The sequence below is a fragment of the Chlorocebus sabaeus genome, chromosome 21 (assembly GCF_047675955.1).
Source record: "Chlorocebus sabaeus isolate Y175 chromosome 21, mChlSab1.0.hap1, whole genome shotgun sequence".
NCBI lineage: Eukaryota > Metazoa > Chordata > Mammalia > Primates > Cercopithecidae > Chlorocebus > Chlorocebus sabaeus.
The window spans coordinates 89,557,382-89,579,092 of NC_132924.1; the positions used below are offsets into that span (position 1 = coordinate 89,557,382).

Below are 21,711 nucleotides of genomic sequence, written 5' to 3' on the forward strand. Positions count from 1 at the left end.
AAATATGAAAAGAAAACTCAGGCAAATTTATAAAAGTTTTACACCATTTTCATGACTGAAATGTTCTAGCATATCAGCTCATTATAATCTATAAATTCCTGTTGGGACCAAAAGTTATGGCCCTCAAACCTGTATTTGTAATCCTTTTCCACTGGGATATTGTCTCTGGGGATATATATTAGCTTTCCTTGAGGATATTTTCTTGAGACCATTTCTTTGGTCCTTGGCTATACAAAGTTCATACTAGCATGGATGTAGAAATTGTATTTTTCTATTCTAAACATGAATTCAGACAGTGATATAAAGATTCAAGGAAAGCTTCTATCAAGGCCTGCCTTCACTGCCTGTCTTTTTGTTCCGCTGAGGGTCTTAGGTGAGCCACTGTCATTTGTCAGACAGAATCCATTTGGCGCCAGCCAATGGCTACACTCTCCGAAGTGAGCCTGTGGTCTCACAACTCTCTGGTTAATACAAAGACAGCAAACCAATATGATTACTTAGGACCTAGGCGAACCTTTGGGCTCAAAATATTACCTTAGCTGTTGTTGTTTTTAATGAGCATCAAATAGTATGATATTTTAAGTTCTATTGAATTATGTAAAGAAGTAACAAAAGCAGAGATTGTCGACCAAAAAAAAAAGCTTCCTCCTAACAGAAATGAATATGCATTTTGGACTTTTCAAAAATTCCCTTTCTGTCTTGTCAAAATTAAGATATTTCTAAATTTTATTTCAGTCTCACTAACACATACTTGGATTATTGTTCATTGAAATCTGTACGTCAAGGCCCAGTGTTTTTAAACATTCTTTTGAACTTCAAAGAGCTTACCAAAAAAAATTGTTCTTAAAATCACCAGAAAAGTGCAGATAAAATCCCAGTTTCATTAATGACAATGAAAGGTGACAGCCCTTGAATCTATGTCGTAAGTTGATTAATTACTTTCCAAATGTTATTAAAGATATTAGACAAATAACTTAGATTGGTATCCAGGATCAAGGTTCCTTCATAATCCCTAAATGGGTTTTAATTTTCAGAGTTAGATGATCGTTATATGTGATTCATTTCTTTAACATCTTTAGACTGTTGGCTTTATTGAAAAGAGAGGAGAGTATCTGTTTCAATGTGTTTTCTTTTCCCTGAAGTAATTCCTTGCGGAATTCAATAAAACTGGTTTTGAAATAAAAATAGTCAAATGCTGGCATTTTCTCTTAATAAGGGCCCATAGACCTGATGAATTATATAAACATGACAAGGAATTTACCACTGAGTTCATAATTATGTAACCATTTAATGCCCAAGACTGCCTACTGACAGTGTAGACATTCAGTGAGAATGGGCATTGTGCATTAGGGTAAGGGATGACCTGGAGTGAACTTTCACTCTTGTTTTGTTCTTTCCCATTTTGCCCAATTCATAGCACCTGCTTCTCTTAACCAGAAAGTCTGTTTGCACGTCTCCAGTCCCACTTTTCGCCATGCCCACTGCAGTGATTCCAAACTCTCACCATTTCTTAAGCTCTTGCATCTTTTGGGCTCCCCTTATTCTCAGTATAAGATCTTTCCTTATATTTTAGAGAGTAAACACAAGCCCAAGTGGTTTCCATGTCATCCATTATTACCTCTTTCTGTCTCAAAGGATGAAACAGTCTTTTCTACCTAAGTCTTGACCCCGTTCTTCCCCACACCTTTGAGCACCTCCTTCATGTATCCTACCCACCTTACAACTCTTCCCATCTTTAAAATCTCCCTCACCATTTTTCTTTTTAAAAAAAAATTCTATTTTAGGCTCAGTGGTACATGTGAAGATTTGTACCATAGGTAAACTCACGTCACAGGGTTTATTTTGTCACCCAGGTATTAAGTCGAGTACCCAATAGTTATCTTTCCTGCTCCTCTCCCTCTTCTGCCCCCTCAAGTAGACCCCAATGTCTCGTTTCTTACTTTGTGTTCATAGGTTCTCATCATTTAGCTCCCACTTATAAGTGAGAACATGCAGTGTTTGGTTTTCTGTTCCTTTGTTAGTTTGCTAAGGATAACAGCCTCCAGCTCCATCCATGTTTCTGCAAAAGACAGAATCTCATTCTTTTTTATGTCTGCATAGTATTCCATGGCTTCATTATTTTTCATTCACTTCTTACTCAACTTACTTATTCTTCTAGAAAGAAATAAAGCACACATGTCAGGCATCCTGATAGGATCTTGAATACACAATTTCCTTAAGTAGTCACTCCTGTTTCCATTTTATCCTTTAAATAAAGAATTCTTTAAAATAAATGTCTAACTCAGTTTCTCTACTTTCTTCATTCCCATTCATTCTTAAGTCATTCAACTCAAGCAGTCTGTTCCACACGCCCAAGAAAGTGTCCTCATTCTAATCTCCAGTGCCCTCCTTATGGCCATATCTGATGGACACTGGTTTTCATCCCTTTTGACCCCTCTGTAGAATTTGACACTATACATTTTATTTCTCCCTTCTTGAAAGTTCTCCTTTAGCTTACCTCTCCACATTTTCTTTGCCTACAATTTTTCTTTTTACCCTTTAGAACATAAAGTTTAGATTCTAGTCTTCTTTAAGGCTCCATCTGAATTCCTCCTTTCTACTTACAGAACACATTCACAAGTGATCTCTCAGTGACTTCCAGTACACCGATGGACGAGTGGTTCACAAACCGCTCTCTCTCTCACTTCCTTTTTTTCTCTACACCACCACTTTCATGTTGTCAGCTACTTTAAAGACTCCTCCACTTAGATGACCAGAAGCTGCCTCAGCGTAGCTTCAGGGTTATTAACTCAGCTAATTATCTTTACCCTCAAAGTTTCCTCTCCCTATTTTCCTTACCTTGGTTTATGATACCCAGAGAGACATTTTTTTTTAGCCATTCTTGGCTTTTCAGTCTCCTCTACAATCAAAATCCATATTGAATCATTCCCACATAATTTTTGTCACTTTAGTATCTGTGTAATCTAGTCCTTCCTTTCTTTCCATAATGCTTTGTTTCCATGAACTTTGTTCAGGAACATTCTTTCGTATATTAATTGATTCTGTTGTCCATTCATTCAATTAATGCTTACCAAGTGCCATGTAATGACACTATGCTAAGGGCTAAAAGTGGAGCTTACGCTCTGATGGGAGACACAGATAAATAAGTTACCATATAGCATGATAAAGTCTAGATAAGGGGAAGATCGGTTTGATGTTTGAGCACGTGGGAGAGTTCCTAATTCCTTACCAAAGGGTAAGAGAGGCATCAGAGAAGGCTTCCCAGAACCGTTCCCTAAGATGAGGCTTAAAGAGAGATGACAACTTATCCGTGTGAAGTTGAGGGCAAGAATATCCATAAAGAGGGATCCACATGTGCTGAAACCCAGAGTGGCTGAGCACATGGCTTGCTTCAAGAACTGAAGAGGGCAGAGTGGCCAGAGCCTAGATTTCTAATGGGGTGATGGCAAGAGGCAAGACTGGAGAGTGGGGCAGAAACAAATGATATGTGGCTTGTAAGCTATGTCAAGGGGTTGACCTTTTTTTCAGCAAAGAAGTGACATAGTCAAATTGTCAGTTTAGAAAGATATCTCTGGTATGCTAGGGGGAAGATGATCAGGGTGAGAATGGAGAGGGAAGACCAGCGAGGACGCTGTTGTAGTAATCCAGGTATGAAGTGACACTGCCCTGACCATGGACATGGAAACCAATAAGGAGATGGACATGTTTAAAATACTCGTAGGTGGGCATCAAGGATGATGTCCTGGAAATATGGGACATGTTCAGCACTGAGGTAGGATACAGAGAGGGAGACCAGGTTTTGTGGGAGTAGATGGAGGTACCAGAAGGATATCCAACTGCTCCTTCTTGGTCTCTTGTCCCATCTGTCTTTATCATCTGGCCTATTAGCTTTGGTGGCACCAGCACTCAGTCCTCCTCTCTTCATTCTCTACACTCCTCTCTTCAGAGGTCCCATCCACTCTCATGGCTTTTCGTGACGTCTACATGCTGACAAGTTCTTAATTTAAATATCTAGCCCAGACCTTTCTCCTTAACCCCGGGACTCAAACATCCAACTGCATGCCCGGCATCTCCACTTAGATGCCTAAAAAATATCTGTCAGGCTGGGCACAGTGGCTCTTGCTTGTAATCCCAGCACTTTGGGAGGCTGAGGTGGGTGGATCACTTGAGGTCAGGAGTTCAAGACCAGCCTGGCCAACATGATGAAACCCTGTCTCTACTAAAAATACAAAAATTAGCCAGGTGTGGTGATGCATGCCTCTAATCCCAGCTACTCAAGAGGCTGAGGCAGGAGAATCGCTTGAACTTGGGAGGCGGAGGGTGCAGTGAGCCAAAACCGCATCACTACACTCCAGCCTGGGCAACAGAGTGAGACTCCATGTCAAAAAAATAAAAATAAAAAAACCTCCATCATGGGCAAAACTACATTCCTGGTCTCCTCATATCCTACAAACATGCTTCACCAACCAGAGTCTGCATGTCGCTAACTGGCAAAATCATTCTCTCTGTTAAAAAAGTCAAAATCCTTGGCATATTCTTGACTCCTTTTTTTCTCCATGCCTCAGATCTGACTCCATCAGTAAATCTGGATGGAGTCTGATCTGAGGCATGTGACAAAATAGTTAGCTCTGTCTTCAAAATAGAACCGGAATTCGGCCACATCTCCCCACTCTCCCCTTCCTTCCTGGCCCAGGCCACCAGGTCCCCCTCCTGGAACACCACAGGAGCCTCCCAGCTGGCCTCACCACTCCACTGTTGCCCTGAACTTCCCCCCAGCCACTAGCAGTCTTCTCTCCCACACGATCGAGGTGATTACATTCCAACATAATCCCCTCCTTGTTCAACACCCTGCAATGACTCCCCATTTCACTCCAATAAAAACCTGAATCTCCCAGGGGCCTGCACGGCCTTAGATGCTCTGCTTCTTCATCCTCTCTGATCTCAGCTCCCGGTCACCAAAGTCTAGGCTTACCAGCCCCCTCGCTGTGCTTCAGACACACCAGACACACTTAGTTCTTCCTTCTTGCCTCTGCCCAGAAATATCTTTTCCCATCTCAGCTGGGTCCACAAAAGCCATCTTCCCAATTTCCAAACTACAAAGCTATCCCTGTACCTCTCCTCCAGGCAGTTCTGATGCCCCAACCTTACTTTTTGGTTTTCCCTGTAACACACATCAACTTCTAAAACACTACATCATCAACTTGTTATGGGTATTAATTGCTGCCCCCAGCTGAAATGTCAGTTCCACAAGAGCAGGGGTGTTGGGTTTTGTTTACTGATGTATCCCAAGCATCTGACGCATAGTAGGACCCAAGTAAATATTGATCAAATTTGCTCTTAAATAGCTGTTGCATAGACAAAAGTGATATTGGAGAGATGGATTTCGGGATTCTCTGGAGACTCTTCAACAAAACATATCAGACTTTCTGTAATGTGGCTGCAGCCTAACCTTATACCTTCCTCCACTGTCAACCCGGCCCACCTGGCCTCTATACAAATTGCAACTTCCTGGACAACCCTGCACCTTCTCCCCAGGTGCCTGTGTGCAAGTCCACTCCATCCAGACTGTCTGTCCCCTATCTCAGCTGCGCCTGAGCAGCTCCAACTTATCCTGCAAGACACAGCTCAAGTAGTATCCCTCTGAAATACTCCTTGGCCCCGCTTTCTGTCTGTGTGGTTAGCTCTTCTTCCCCGTGCTGCTCCACTGGCATGCGCACACCTTTACACACAGCCTGGGAGTGTTGCGGGTGGAAGGTGGGGATTCCCAGTCAAGGGGCAACACCTGTATGGTTGGAAAAGTTATTTGTTTTACTTTCTTGCCCTCTGTTCTCTCTTCTGTTTCTCTCCTCTCCCATAAACACACATACCGCCTATATACACACAACCTGTCCTGAATTGCTTTTCCTTGAATTGATGAGTTACATAAATGCAATCCTGAGCACAGTTGTTTTCAGGTTGTCCTAATCTTTTGCTTTATTGATTTTTCAAGGATCTAGAGTGTTTACTGAGTTTCAGAAATTGGATTCTGTACTTATTTTTCTGTACTATCCTAGTTTTACGAGAATTCATTTGCTCAGCATTCTCTATTCGTTTAAAAGTGTTTAAGATTTTTGTAAACAGTTTTGTTTTGTTCTTTATTTTCTGGTGACATATTGACCTCAACATAATGCTATTTATATGCTTTAATTCTTCTTCCAACACTGTTAGAATTGCATTATGTTCACCCAAGGAATCCACATCTGTACAAAATATGGCCAGGTTTGGCTATTCCTTCACATTCACAGTATTCTCATGATTTCTAACAATTCTTATCTACGTTGCCTAAATAAGAAAAGGTCATATACTGACAATTTTGATCGTGAAAAGGAGACCTTAGTTCATTCTAGTGTCAGAGTCTACTTGCAAACATTGATTTCCAGGAACATTTCTCAGGTGTGAGCAAAATAAGCAAAATAATTTCAGACCTAAGAGAAAATAGCATTACAAGGAACGCCCACCTCATTCAAAGGCTCTACGTTTTTAGGCAAGAGAGACCCTGGCCTTTGGCACCCTCACACCTCTCCCCTTTGTCTCTCTGTCCCTGGGTGCTGATTTTTCTTTCTTTATGTGACAGCCACTATGAAAAGAATGGGGTTCACTCACCACCTGCATTCCTCCACAGCCATTTGATATCTGCTTTCGATAACAGCAAAGGAAACTGATCAGTCATATAAATTCAATCCTGAGCACAGTTCCTCGTTTGGAATTGTACCATGCTTTATGCCGAGGACATTTTCAAACAAGGAGGGAGGGAATGTCTGATTCATTCGTGAGTAATGTATCAGCTTCCTCTCCAACTTGTCTCCCTTCAGTGGTTCACATTCTGACTGTTCAGTCGGTTTATCCTTTCCAAACCCTGTAGTTGAATGCAACCGGCAAAGGTTGCTTGGCTTATTTTTTTTTTAAATATATAGACTTGGAAAGATGTTCCTCAAATGTGATTGGTGGATTTATGTTATTCAGTGTTCCTGGATTAATTGAGCAAAAATTGGTAACACTGCTACACAGTCTGAATCACAAAATTATGTCCATCCATTTGGCTGAAAAATATGAAAAAAACGTACTTGTATAGGTTTTCATGCATTTTAGCACTTTCTTTACATTGGGGAAGTTCAACCTTCACACTTTCAAGGGCAATGAAACATTTTTGTTTGACCTACAATTTATTAATGGGACAAAAGCCCATCTGTCAATCAGGGCTCTGAGAGTTCAACGTAATTTCTGAACAATATTTTTTACATTATGCACAATGGTGAAAACAAATGTCCATTTATTCTTCTTTCCCTGAAGTTGAGTACTTTCAACCATTCGTAAAAGGACAAAGATGTTTGCTGACAGAATATGAATTTATAAAGGATAATCTTGAGGATATAATGGCATTCTATTCTTTTTATCTTTACTCTTGCCGTATCAGAGTTGGATAATGGTCTCAATCATATGTTACAACTAGAAAATGCACAATTGGCTTTTTCTTTCTTTTTTTTTTTTTCTTGAGACGGAGTCTCGCTCTTTCGTCCAGGCTGGAGTGCAGTGGCGCAACTTCGGCTCACTGCAAGCTCCACCTCTGGGGTTCACGCCATTCTCCTGGCTCAGCCTCCCGAGTTGCTGGAACTACAGGCGTCCGCCACCACGTCCGCTAATTTTTTTTTTTTTTTTTTTTGTATTGTTAGTGGAGACGGGATTTCACCATGTTAGCCAGGATGGTCTCAATCTCCTGACCTCGTGATCCGCCTGTCTCAGCCTCCCAAAGTGCTGGGATTACAGGCATGAGCCACCGCGCCCGGCCTACAATTGGCTTTTTCTTATGCTAAGAGGCAGCAATTTTCAACTTTTTAAATGATTATAGGACTAAGAGGGGATGCAAAAGCTGATAAGAATCTGAATAAAAGCACTATCTGTCAAAGAAACAACATTTGTGTAATAACCAAGAAACTGTTTAGAGCACCCCCGGAAACATTAATTATAACACATGCAAATCATTCCTGTACGAAGCTTAACTTGTTTATCTCCTATAGCCACCTGTATTTGAATTTTTTAATAAGCTCATTTATTATAAATAAAGCATGTAAATCAACCTGGGAATACCTTTTCTGTTTCAGAAATTTCATGTAAATGACAGGCTGCCACATACAGTACAACTGTAGGGGGAAAAAGTTTCTTTACTCCCTTTCACATAGTGATACCTTCATGTGACACTTAAAACCACCTGTCAGGAACTTTTAAAGCAAGTTTTAGCTGTACAGAAGCAAACCCAAAAATGCTATGCAGTTTTGCAATACATATATGCCACAGAAACCTTAAAAAACATTCTAACCCAAAAGATAAATAGGTTTGGCCCAAGTCTTTTTAATCTGAGTTCTGTGGGTAAAAAAGATTATTATTCCCTTATTTTTCCCCATTTGGTGACAACTAGGATTGTCATATAAAATACATTCATGGGACATACTTACACTAAACAAATGATCTGAAATTCAAATTTAACTCAGCATCTTATATCTTCACTTGCTAAATCTCAGTTGGGATATGGGCTTACTCTTTTTTTTTTTTTTTTTTTTTTTTTTTCTGAGGCAGAGTCTGGCTCTGTCATCCAGGCTGGAGTACAGTGGTGTGATCACGGTTCACTGCAGCCTCAACCTCCCTGGCTCAAGTGATCCTCCCACCTCAGCTTCTGCAGTAGCTGGGACTATAGGCACATGCCACCATGCCTGGCTAATTTTTTTATTTTTTGTAGAGTTGAGGTTTGCCCAGGCTGGTCTCAAACTCCTGAACTCAAACAATCGTCTGGCCTCAGCCTCCAGAAGTGTTGGGATTACAGGCGTGAGTCACAATGCCCAGCCTGGGCTAACTCTTTTTTAAAGAGTTAAAATACTGGTTCCTATTTGTTTTTACTTCTCTAGTACGGGAGGCCGTTACTGTGGCCTCTGTCTTGGGGGGCAATTTTCAAAGGACTTCAAGAACTTGAACCGAGGTTAGAGGAAAACCACAAGATGGCTAAAGGGTGGGAAAAGAAGAAATAACACTATGTAAACTGTGGATGAGAGGACTAAAGTGATGAAGCAGTCACCAGGTATTTGGAGTGGTCTCACCCAAGGGACTGTGCCAACTTCCTCATTTTTTGAGGGCAGGCAGAAACTGGCCAAAACACAAGTGAGGATAATAAGCATAGTAGCTACATTTATTAAATGCTAGGGTGTGCTGCATAACTGAATGCAGTTTCTCACAGTTTATCTCCAACTCTCATGGCCAACCCATGAGATGTATATGATTATCCCCATGTTTTGAATGTAAGAAACTGACACTCAAATCAGAAGGCATGTCAGCGAAAAAGGCCGTATTCACATCCCATTTAAGTCTGTCGGACAGTAAAGCCCACGCTCTCTCCACTACACTCCACCTTGTCTCCGGAATATTTTGGGGTGTTTAAATGTGATTATGCCAAAGAGCAGTTGAATGGGCTGAAAAATTCTGAAGATTCCTCCTGTCCCTTCGATTCACTGTTAGAAACCATTGTCAAGGTAGTGTCTGGCTACCATAGAAGGGATTTTTGACACAGCCTATTGTTTTATCTTTTTAAAGTCAGTGTAACGCTTTTGATGATCGTAACACTAACTGTAAGTCTTTAGGCATAAGAATCAAACATTCAATCAAGCATGTTTACAAATTTGCTTTCAGCCCAGTGGATCTATCCACTTTTCCATTTAGGTTACAAATTTAGATTTCAGAGTTTATCCTGTTATCTTCAAATCCACGGACTGTACACTCTTTGAGGGAAGAAACTCTTAGTATCTAGTCAGGTACATTGCAGGCATTGGGTGCTCCCAAATACTTGATTAATATCTTATAATACAATGTAAGATGATTCTTCATAAACAGTGAGTGTTTATAAACACAGTATTTTAAATGTCATCAGGAATCTTCTATTGGAATCTTAACTTTATTTTAATAGGCCTACTTTTAAAGTTAATAAACATAATATAAATGTGGACAGGGTTAAGATTTTTCCTTAGGATTTCACTCTGGCAAGTCTTCCTGGAAATTTAGCCATGGCTGTTTTTATGACTGCAATTTCCTTAATATGGGGCTTCAGCCATATTCCATCATCATAAATCCCTTTCTTGCACTTAAAAGCAATGTTAAAATATTTTCCAGTTTCTGTATCTTAACACTTTACTTAGATCCATTATTTCCATTTTGAGATTATCTTTTGTAAATATTGTAGAAGATTTTGGAATTATATAATAAGAAAAAACTAGTATACCACCTCAGAAATCTTAACTAATAGGTATGTTCCCAAATGCAAAGTGAAATATTTAAAATAATTATTCAAGTCCCAATTACTTGAATATTTTACATAAAGTTGGTTTTATGCACTTGACTTTGTGTTTAAACTCAAGTTTGTAGTATTTTCTACTGGACATTGTTAGTTCAGGACTTTTTCAGGTGCAAGGAATAAAAAGAATCATTACTAAACTTATTTAAAAAAAAAAAAGAAATAAGGAAGAAAAGAAGAAATTTTACTGGCTTCCCCTAGCTTAAGACATGGCTGGATACAGATGCTCAATCAATCACATCAGGGGTGCCTCCCTCCGTGTCTGGGCTCTGTGGCCTCTTGGGTCAGTTTCATGCTCAGGTTGGCTTTTTCCACATAGTGGCAAAAATGGGCATCAGACATCCCAAGATAAAATCATCTTTAGTGCTCATGCTCTCAGAAGGAAAGAGGCCCTCTCCCGGCATCCGTATTAAATCCCCGAAGAGATTCTGTTTGGCCTTGCTTTGGCCACATACTCAGCCCTGACCAAGCTCCATGTCAAGAGAATAGAGTTCATTGAAAGGCCAGCCTGGTTTGCACACTCATTCTGTGTTGAAAGATGTAGACCATGTGATTGACAGTCCCAGCAGATAGGAGAGGGAGAGTTTTCAAAAGAGTTGCCAGTATAAGAGACAGTGGATTCTGGGAAGGTGAAAGCAGGTATTTATTAAAGTACTGTGCCTTTGGAATAAAAATCTTTTCCAAGAAATGCAAATAATTTAAAGCAATTCAAATAAGCATCATACATTTTTAAACAATTAGAAGTACACTCAGAAGAACTGAATTGCTTGTTTAGATTTCAGCTAATATTTTCTCTTCTTTGAACCTTAGTTTTGTCATCTGGAAACACAGGATAATGCTTACCTTATAAGATAATCATGATTAGAAGAGATGATGGAACTGACCATATCTGTGTACTATAAGGTGCTATCTACATAGTTATAAACTATGACTGCTAAGAAAATTAATCCCTAAAGAAAGCAAAATTACCTGTGTCAAGGTTTAGAAAGTCTCTCTCTCAAGAAAAAAGTTATTCTATTGCCTTTGTTGGTTTTTTCCTGAGGAATCAGTGTTTGAATACACTATACATTTTTGTAGGCTCTGCAATGTTTTTATGATGAGGACAGTGATAGTGTTGACAGTTGCTCAATGAATACTTAGAGATTTAAATGTATTGCTAGATTTCTGGGAAATGAAAAGACCAATGTAAGCTACTTGAATGAGAAAACTAGAGGTGGGCAGATGGTGGACAGATCAAGTCGCTGGTTTTAAAGGCAAACTGAACTGATATTTGTAGCTGTTAATAACAGAACCATCTTCTTTAAAGGAAGTACTCCTAAATATCAATAGTTTAGTGGCCAAGGTGCCATTGAGATGATCACTGCCAGGAAATGTTTTGCCAGTGATATTACCTTAACTTTCATCTGAAAAGAAATAAAGAAATGTTTTATAGATGATTCACTTTCACCTGATATGTGCACATTTTAAGAGAATGAATTAGTCAGTCCGTTTGAATCATCTTTACATGTTCCTTTTAGCAAGGAACTCAAAGTTGGTTAAATGGCTAGCACTATTTCAGAAAGAAAAAATAACAGAAACAATGAAAAGACAGTCTATATTGAAAGCCTGATCCAGACACATCATGGAGGGATAAATGTATCAGGGCAAAAATACACGAAAAGTGAAAGTATTTCTGGAGTATTTCACTACCAATATAAATATTAAAATACTCACACAGCCAGATCTGGCAAATTATATAGATGAGGAAGTGAAAGCAATATATGCCAAGTCAATGGCATTGGTGTAAAATGTAGTCCTAGGGGAATAATCTCAGAGTTGAAAATTATTAGAAATGGAAAATACTTTGAAGTTCTTTAGTTCCACCCAGGAGTATGCCATTAAATATTTAATAACCATCCCCCTACAGGCTTTAATAAGCCCTGATTTGTAGTGTTTGCCAATTTCTATGGTGTCAATATACCCCCCATGACTGATTTCAGGCTACCAAGATGAAGTCACTGAAATACAAATTGGGAAGAGATACACATAGTAGGCTGTCATGAGCCAGCACACAGCTGGTTCAGCACTATAATTTTCAAGTAAGTTGAGTAACTTGCTTGGGTCATACAAATAATTAGCTGCACTGCCACAACTAAAACTAGGTCCTCTCCAGTGTTTGACCTCAGAATTGTGAATGCATTATGAGGAAAGCACCATGATTGATTGGTTGGTAAGCCCACGTGACTTTCTGCCCTGGTTAAGTTCTCCTTTAAGGGCCTCTGTAGACATTTCCACATTGAGTTTAAATTATAATATGTCTATCTCCACTACTGGCCTGAGAGCTCATTGACATTTCAAAAGTGTTTTATTTATCTTTGTATCTTCAGCACTCTGTACAGTATCTGACACTTAGATGCTTGTAAGTGTTTGTTGGGGGCCGTGTACAAACAATAGAGAACATGCATTGACCTACTATGTGCCGTGCAGTGTTCTACATGCATTAACTCATTGAATCCTTAGAATAAGTCTCAAAAGTGAGGTAGGTGCTATAATCCTGCCCATATTTTAATAGAGGCTTAGACCTATTTGCCTAAGGTAACATAGACAGTGATTGGATTCAAACCCTAAAATCTGGCCCAGTGCCTGTGCACTTGGCCTCTCAGCTGTCACTCATTTAACTAGCAGTTATCATCTTAGTGCCCAGCTCAGCACCAAATACATCTAAAAGGTCTCCCTCCTTTCCTTAGGAAGGACACAAAACATTTCCCAGAAAAGATCTGATCTGACCAACACACACCTTTGTTAATGGGGACGGGCCTTTATTAATGGGAATGATCAAGGAAATGGGGCATTTTCGGTGATTACATTTTCTCATCTGAGGTTTGAACAGAAACCTCTATTTTAATTAAAATTTCTGTTGTCGACAATGGGCCCTAGTCTCATTGTTTTCCTTTATTAAAAAAGTTAACCTTTTTTTGATGTATTCACTTGAAAAATGGCATCACCATATGGTAACAGATAATGTAAAGAAGGTGTAGGAGACTAAGGTACTAACTCCAACTGTGTTCTGCGAGGGTTTTTCTTTAAATAGAAAATATATTCTCCTTCCCCACTGATTTTCCATCTCATCAAATGAAATAACAAAAAGCCGATTTCTACATGTGTACATTTTCTTGGATTCTTGTCCACTGAGATTTAGTACAGTGTGTGACTTATGTGCCAACCTTAAGATAGGAATCTTATTTTAAAAACGTAATTTAATACAATATCTCTCTTTTTTTTTTTTTTTTTTGACGGAGTCTTGCTCTGTCACCAGGCTAGAGTGCAGTAGCACAATCTCAACTCACTGCAACCTCAAACTCCCTGATTCAAGAGATTCTCCTGCCTCAGCCTCCCAAGTAGCTGGGATTACAGGCACACGCACCATGCCCAGTTAGTTTTTGTACTTTTAGTAGAGACAGGGTTTCACCATATTGCCCAGGATGGTCGTGATCTTCTGACCATGTGATCCGCCCACCTCTGCCTCCCAAAGTGCTAGGATTCCAGATTATTTTGAAGGTTTCTTCAAAAAACCTAGAAGAAAAAACGACATTCACACTTCACACTGCATTAATGGACATCAACTAACATGCAAATCGGTTATAATACTTTTCTCCCTTTTGGCAATAATAATTCATTTGTTTCCTTTCTTTCATTATCATTTCTACAGAAAATACAGCAATAAATTATTTATTAGGCTCAATTTTGTTAGATACACTGATACCATATTGATAAGTGCAGTTAACTTTTCACATAATATTTATTTTTCCCATTGTGCTCTAGATGGTTTAGATACGTATTTGCAGTTTGGTTTACAGTTTGTATTTGTCCTCTAGTAGAACAATTTGTCCCTAATCCTTTTCTTCTATTCCTTGTTATTCCCTCTACCAGCACCAAAAATTTGCTAGTACATTGCAAAACAATGAGAATTACAGATAAAATAGCAAGCATTTATATGTACTCTTTATTGATCAAAGTGCTTTCGGAGATGAGATCTCTTTTTGATCCTTAAAATGGTCATGTGAGAATATCCGACCCTGGGACTCAGAGGTGGATGATTGCCTGGAGTCACACAGCTAGAGAGAGAAAGGGCTAGAATCAGAGGTCTGATTGTCTGACTTGTGTTCTAGTGCATGCTCCCGCCTCGCTTGGGAAGCTGCTTCGGTATAGTGAAGCACTTAAGAGCATGAATGGGTTCTCTTTAGCCAGACGTGGAATTGAAGCCTGGCTCTAACTGTGTGATTTTAGCAAGTTTGCTTATCTAGAAGAGAAGGATAATAATACTTCCTTCTTCACAGGGTGTTGATGAAGAGTAAATCAAAGGGTTTAGCAGAATGCCTCGCACATGGTAAGCACTCAGTATATGTTCTTGTTATTTTTATTATGACATGGCTTTGCCGTACTGAGGCTTCATCTTTTCCTCTGGTCCAACTACAGTTCTCTAGCTCTGCTTATCCCTTCATAGCCTGTACCCTCAATGACATGATCTTGGCTCACTACAATCTCCGCTTCCCGAGTTCAAGCAATTCTCCTGCCTCAGCCTCCCAAGTAGCTAGGATTATAGGCACCTATCACCACACACAGCTAATTTTTTTGTAGTAAAGATGGGGTTTCACCCTGTTGGTCAGGCTAGGTTCAAACTCCTGACCTCAAGTGATCTGCCCATCTCAGCCTCCCAAAGTGCTAGGATTACAGGCATGAGCCACTGTGCCCAGCCAGGAATCTTCATTCTTTATCCTCCTTTGAGACTCGATTCTAGCATTGTTTCCAGTGGAGTTGGTTTCCCTTCCTCTGCATTCTGATAACCATTAACCCACTGCCTCCATCAAGTGACTTGAGCTTCCCAGGGAAGGGCATCATGGCTTTGTAGACATCTAATAAATGTTAGTAGAAGAAAGGGGGGGTCCTGCCAATAATCATATGTCTTTCCCACAATTTAAGAATAAACTCTTTTACCCTGTTACTGCTTTCTGCTTGTCTTCCCTTTGACAAACATTCTACTTCTTTGTCACACATTCCCTCAGTCTAACATCTGACACTGCTATAGAAACTACTGCCTTGAAGATCAACAAAGAGGTTCCATGTGGACCAACGTCCTCCTTCTTGAGACCCTCGCCTGGCTTTTGTGACACAGTACAATATTTGCTCTGTTGATGCCTCACTGACCTTAACCTTCCTTGACTCCTCCACAGATTTCTCTACGGTGTCTATCCCCTAAGATTTAGGTCATTTGCCTTCTCTTCTTTCATCTAGTCTGTTCATGAACACACCCATTCTTGGTTGTAACCATCACCTCTATGCAGATAATGTGCAAAGTTTATTTCTAGTCCGAGTGGAGTCTCTGTTACTCTGCCAATCAAGTTCTAAATTGTTATTCCTTCTAGTGCAGCAGTGGCAAATACCTGAGACTCATGTGTCTCACTTAAGACAGATATTGTTTCACCCAAGACTGATCATGCCGCTTTCCCAGTTAGGGCAGGCTTCTCAGAATCCTTCTCGTTTCCGCCTCTGTTCTTTGGCACTAATGCTCTGTCTGCTCAGAGTTTTCATTCTTCACTTGTTCCAGGCACCTGTTTCCTGGTGAATAATGTAAAACCTACTAGTCATCCTTATAGGAGAACATGCACTCATTTCCCAGCAGCACATCCGACTCAATGTTGTTAAAACCAATCTACCATTCCCATATATTCAGCCTAACTTCCCAGTGCAGTCTACCCTAGTTTTATAACTTGTTCTACTTTTCCAGGATAACTGCTAATCATCTTTGTTTGTCTTTGCTTTCTGTTTTGCACTGTGTTTGATACATTAGGGTATCAAATCCTACTTCCTCAAACATGTCCCTTATTCATTCCTTCTATCCGTGAGGCTACCATATTTGTTCTGGCCCCTGTTACCTCATTGTAGGATATAAAAGTAGCCTGTCAACTGGTCTTTCCATTGCCAGGTTCTCTCTGTTCTAGGCCACCCTGACTCCAGATCAATCTTCCTAGAGTAAAACCTTCATTGTATCACTCTCTAGCTCAAAATTCCCTAATGATTATCAATCACCTCTTAAAGTCCCCAATTCTTAGACTATTAGTAGGGTAAAATTATTTTTGATTTGGAGTCAAAAAGTTGTGGATGCAAATTTTGTCTACTACCCTTAACTGTTGCATAACTTCGAATTTGTGGCTTAATTTTTATTCATCATCTATTCAGTATCTATTCGTTTAACACCTTCTGCATCTCAGGCTCTGTATCAGGTACTTGGGATACAATGATGAGCCAAACAAACTTTGTCCTTGCTCTCCTGGACCTCACAACATAGTGAATTTGTCTCTGTTTCTCACGATCATAATAATACCAAGTACAGGCTGTGATTTTTTTCCCTTGATGCTTGTAGCTTTTGGTTTGTGCTATGCAGGGTACTGTAATGCCATGGACAGTGCCTCAGTAATCAGCATATATGGGTTATCACTCAGCCACATTGCAGCTTCACTGAAGGGCAGCGGCTATGTCCCATTTCCCATAGTGCAAGCACAGAGCCCTGCACATACCAGCTGCTCAGTGATTTCTGATGTGGTTTTTGTAGATCTAGGGTTAGTCTTTGGCACAGTCGTAATGCCTAGTATGTTTTTTAGAGGCTCCCCCTCTACTATCAGAATTATGCTATTTTTAAAAAGTCATACCTATTTAGTTTATACTCATTCTAAGGCCTCTCCTTTCCAACCTACTACCTTGCCTGTAATTATTATAAGGAGAACTCACAATGTTCATAACTTGTGCACCTTAAGTTTTAAAAACTGAATAACAAGCCCATTCATGTTTCCTCATAGAAATACTGTCTATATGCATACAATGAAATGTTAAAATAATGTACTTTTTACTAAATAGCTTTTTGACTTGGTAATGAACAATATGTTGTTTTTCCCTGAGAAGTAGTTCTAGGACTTTAGTTCTGAAGATTATGTTTTATTTTATACATTTTCAGCCTGCTGTTTTTCAGTTCCCAGTGATCCTACATTAAACATTTGTCTGTCTAAAACAATAGGTTAACTGTAGCCAAATTATAATCAAACCATTCCTCTCCACACAAAATCCTATAAACAGCATGTGATCATATTGCTTCTAGAATTTATGATTGTTTTCTTCCAAAAGGAAGCTAAATTTAGCCTAGTAATTCTACATGCTCCCAAGAAAACAATGCCTGCTGTGATTTCTAGAATAAATGAATCCGAACCGCAGTTCCTTTACTTGACTAACAGAGAAACTTTAAATATCAACCTAGTCATTAGCCACAGTTATTAAACCACATTAAACAACCAGCAAGGGGTTAAGAAAGAAAGTTGCTATGTTTTTTCTTTCATTGCTGAATGAGTCTAACTTAGTTACTGTATCAACCTTAATACAGAACATTGTTTGCATCTCAATGGTTCTCTAAAATTATTCGTTCATGGCTTGAGTTCTAAAATTAAGCTATGTGGAGTCATGTCCAACCGCACAATGCATCTTTATGTGAAACTGGCTAGAGTTTTTGTTTTCCTTCTATGTAAAAGTCCAGTTGGGAAGCTTTATTTCTGATCATTTAAATAGTATAGGTCTTTCAGTTTTCTCTTCGTTTCTGACAACTGAACTGCTCTCGCCTTGAACCTGTTTTGGCAGATAAACCTCTCACAATGAAGGCCCCCGCTGTGCTTGCACCTGGCATCCTCATGCTCCTGTTTACCTTGGTGCAGAGGAGCAATGGGGAGTGTAAAGAGGCACTAGCAAAGTCCGAGATGAATGTGAATATGAAGTATCAGCTTCCCAACTTCACCGCGGAAACACCCATCCAGAATGTCATTCTACATGAGCATCACATTTTCCTCGGTGCCACCAACTACATTTATGTTTTAAATGAGGAAGACCTTCAGAAGGTTGCTGAGTACAAGACCGGGCCTGTGCTGGAACACCCAGATTGTTTCCCGTGTCAGGACTGCAGCAGCAAAGCCAATTTATCAGGAGGCGTTTGGAAAGATAACATCAACATGGCTCTTGTTGTCGACACCTACTATGATGATCAACTCATTAGCTGTGGCAGCGTCAACAGAGGGACCTGCCAGCGACATGTCTTTCCCCACAATCATACTGCTGACATACAGTCGGAGGTTCACTGCATATTCTCCCCACAGATAGAAGAGCCCAGCCAGTGCCCTGACTGTGTGGTGAGCGCCCTGGGAGCCAAAGTCCTTTCATCTGTAAAGGACCGGTTCATCAACTTCTTTGTAGGCAATACCATAAATTCTTCTTATTTCCCACATCATCCGTTGCATTCAATATCAGTGAGAAGGCTAAAGGAAACGAAAGATGGTTTTATGTTTTTGACGGACCAGTCCTACATCGATGTTTTACCTGAGTTCAGAGATTCTTACCCCATTAAGTACGTCCATGCTTTTGAAAGCAACAATTTTATTTACTTCTTGACGGTCCAAAGGGAAACTCTAAATGCTCAGACTTTTCACACAAGAATAATCAGGTTCTGTTCCTTAAACTCTGGATTGCACTCCTACATGGAAATGCCTCTAGAGTGTATTCTCACAGAAAAGAGAAAAAAGAGATCCACAAAGAAGGAAGTGTTTAATATCCTTCAGGCTGCATATGTCAGCAAGCCCGGGGCCCAGCTTGCTAGACAAATAGGAGCCAGCCTGAATGATGACATTCTCTTTGGGGTGTTCGCACAAAGCAAGCCAGATTCTGCCGAACCAATGGATCGATCTGCAATGTGTGCATTCCCTATCAAATATGTCAACGACTTCTTCAACAAGATCGTCAACAAAAACAATGTGAGATGTCTCCAGCATTTTTATGGACCCAATCATGAGCACTGTTTTAATAGGGTAAGTCACATCAGTCCCCACTTACACACTGTGAGGTGTAAATTAGAAATAAGTATCAGTCTCAAAATGAATATCCAGGACTTCTTTTGTGCTTGGTAAATGGTATTTATCCAAAATAGTTGCAGATTTTTTCCAAGAAAATTTAGAAATTGAATCTTCATTTACACCTAAAATGGTATCTTTAAAATGTAATATGGTAACTAAAAGAAAAAATATTTTTACAATTCAGATTTGTGTGCTCGTGACACTTCAGATTACATTAAAGTTATTTCCCATATAAGATGTTGTAGTTCTGATCAGATTTATGCAGATTTTATCACAACAGCAATTCCCATAAAACATAATTATTGACATTTCTATATAATCTCTGCAACATTTACAAGATGCTCAAGCTAATTTGTACTTTAAATAATTGTTCCTTATGAGATTATATTCTCTCACTGATACACAAATGATTAATCTGTATTCTTGACATTATTTAAAGGAACTTAACGTTAAAAAATCTTTTCTGAAAAGCTGGTAAATAAAACATTTTTAAATGAGCTAGTATACTTCTCTAAACAACCTGTAAGAGTAGAGAGGAGATGTTTGCTCCCAAGTCCTTCCTTTAGAGCTTGACTTTAATCATGGACTTCCTTCTGGAAAAAACTTGTGTCTACCAAGTTCTAGCTTGGCACTTTACCTGGTTGGTATTTGATATTTATAAGCATAAATATTTTGGTTGATGATTATTTATACGTATATGAAACGGTATTTTCATAGAAGCTGTTAGAGGTATTCATGGTGCTGTGATTTAAATATAGTAACAGCTACCAGCTATACCTGGAGAATTTATCTTGCTAGTGAGTTGATCACCTGGTCTGAGTGTTTGTTGTGGCTTTGAGTTTCTTCTATGACCGTAATTGAATGAACAAATACTATAGCTTTTCTAAAGACAGTTTGACTTTGGCATGGTATGTTTCACTTACTTTAGCAGTTTTCAATATAAGATATAAAGGTTATAATTGCAATCAGGAAGAACATTAAACATGTCCTCAATAGCATAAAGTATTTAACTTGCTGAGGGGTAAGGGCATATTAATTCAGAAACAATTGGTTGACTTTTGCTGAAATGTCTGGGACACTTCTCTAGATGGAAACTGTAGTTAACTTTTTATGATGCTAGGAAAATACTTCCAAGAAAGTCAGTTCATCTTTTGGTGAACTAAAAACAAAACTTCCTTCCTCTCTCTTCCAAAGTCTATGAATATACATAACATACATGCACATACATTGCAACTAAGACTTATTTCCCCTGCATACGTTTAATATATGTTGCAAAGAAGCAATAGAATTCCTCATGAAGCCCCCCTTTTCTTTACTAGAAACTACAAAAGAATGAAAGGAAACAAAATGATTTTCAGAATCCTGGGATTAGGAAATAAAAATATAATGTTAATAGCATTACAGAGAAGATATTTTTCTGCACCCAGTAAGCTCATTCTGAGACACAAGTTTTAAAAGAGTCTATTAGGAATTCCTCCAGGGCTCCTAGAGCACATGAATTTGCTATTTAAATCTTTCTTTGTTAAAAATTAAAAAGAGGGGTAGGGCAAGAGGAAAATTAAAAAGAGAATTCGTAAAAGTATATTGATATCTCATTTTTTAAATTCTGTACATTTCAATCCTTAGATGTAAAAATACTTATCAACTCTAGAAATTCTCAAAACACATCTGAATTTTATCCTACCCCTTTGACTTTTTTAGTGTTTCAAGGGACACAAAGAGATGGGATTATCCAATGAAATTCAGGTCAGTTTTATTGCCCAGGAAAAATTCCCAAAATGCACTAGCCACACCTGAAACCATTATCACTCCCATCACAAAAATTCTTGCGGGAAACAAGATGGAACTTGCCAACATAGTCTTCTTACAAAGGAAGCCAACTTTTACACTGGCCAAATTCCATAGACAAATACCTTCAAACCTCCTCTATTTCTTTGCCTGTTTATCTTCTCTGGTTACAAAGATCAAACTTCTTCTGAGACTGAGACTACACATATTCTCCCTCTTCGTATAACCCATCTAGACCTCAGATTGTTCCAATAATGAGCATATAATCATTTCCTAGCTTAATGCCAAAATGAAGGCACCTAGAGCCATTCATCACACACACAAAAAACAAAATGATTACAAGATCAAAGCTGTTTAGCAAGGACTCTCAAGCAACAAGATGACTCCATTTTATCTTGGCAGATTTACTTGGCCAGAAATCAGGTGACCCTTTTAATAATTTCTTGGAACTGAGTTTTTACTTTGGCATCAAGTTTGGTGAAAAGACACACATATTGTAGTTTTGTTATTAACATCTCTAAAACATTTATAAAGGGACTCTTGCGGACAAGGTTAAGAAAGCTGCAGCTGTAACTTTCCACTTATGCTTCTGCCCAGTCCTCAGTGTTGACACGTTGCTGAAAGAGGGATTTCCTA

The 21,711-nt window shown here is 39.1% G+C and overlaps 1 protein-coding gene and 1 long non-coding RNA gene across 2 annotated transcripts in view; one reads left to right on the forward strand and one right to left on the reverse strand.

The window, feature by feature from the left end:
• The window catches only part of LOC119626214 (uncharacterized), a 126,139-nt gene extending 119,411 nt beyond the window's left edge, over positions 1-6,728 (reverse strand). The window contains exon 1 of the long non-coding RNA XR_012090401.1: positions 6,643-6,728. This is a non-coding gene — a long non-coding RNA (uncharacterized lncRNA). The remainder of the gene's footprint in view (positions 1-6,642) is intronic.
• Positions 1-21,711, forward strand: part of MET (MET proto-oncogene, receptor tyrosine kinase) — a 117,309-nt gene that overhangs the window by 9,239 nt on the left and 86,359 nt on the right. Inside the window, exons 2-3 of the mRNA XM_007982678.3 lie at positions 14,686-14,735; positions 18,029-19,242. Of these exons, the coding sequence (XP_007980869.3) occupies positions 14,693-14,735; positions 18,029-19,242 (1,257 nt within the window). The 5' untranslated portion in view covers positions 14,686-14,692. The remainder of the gene's footprint in view (positions 1-14,685; positions 14,736-18,028; positions 19,243-21,711) is intronic.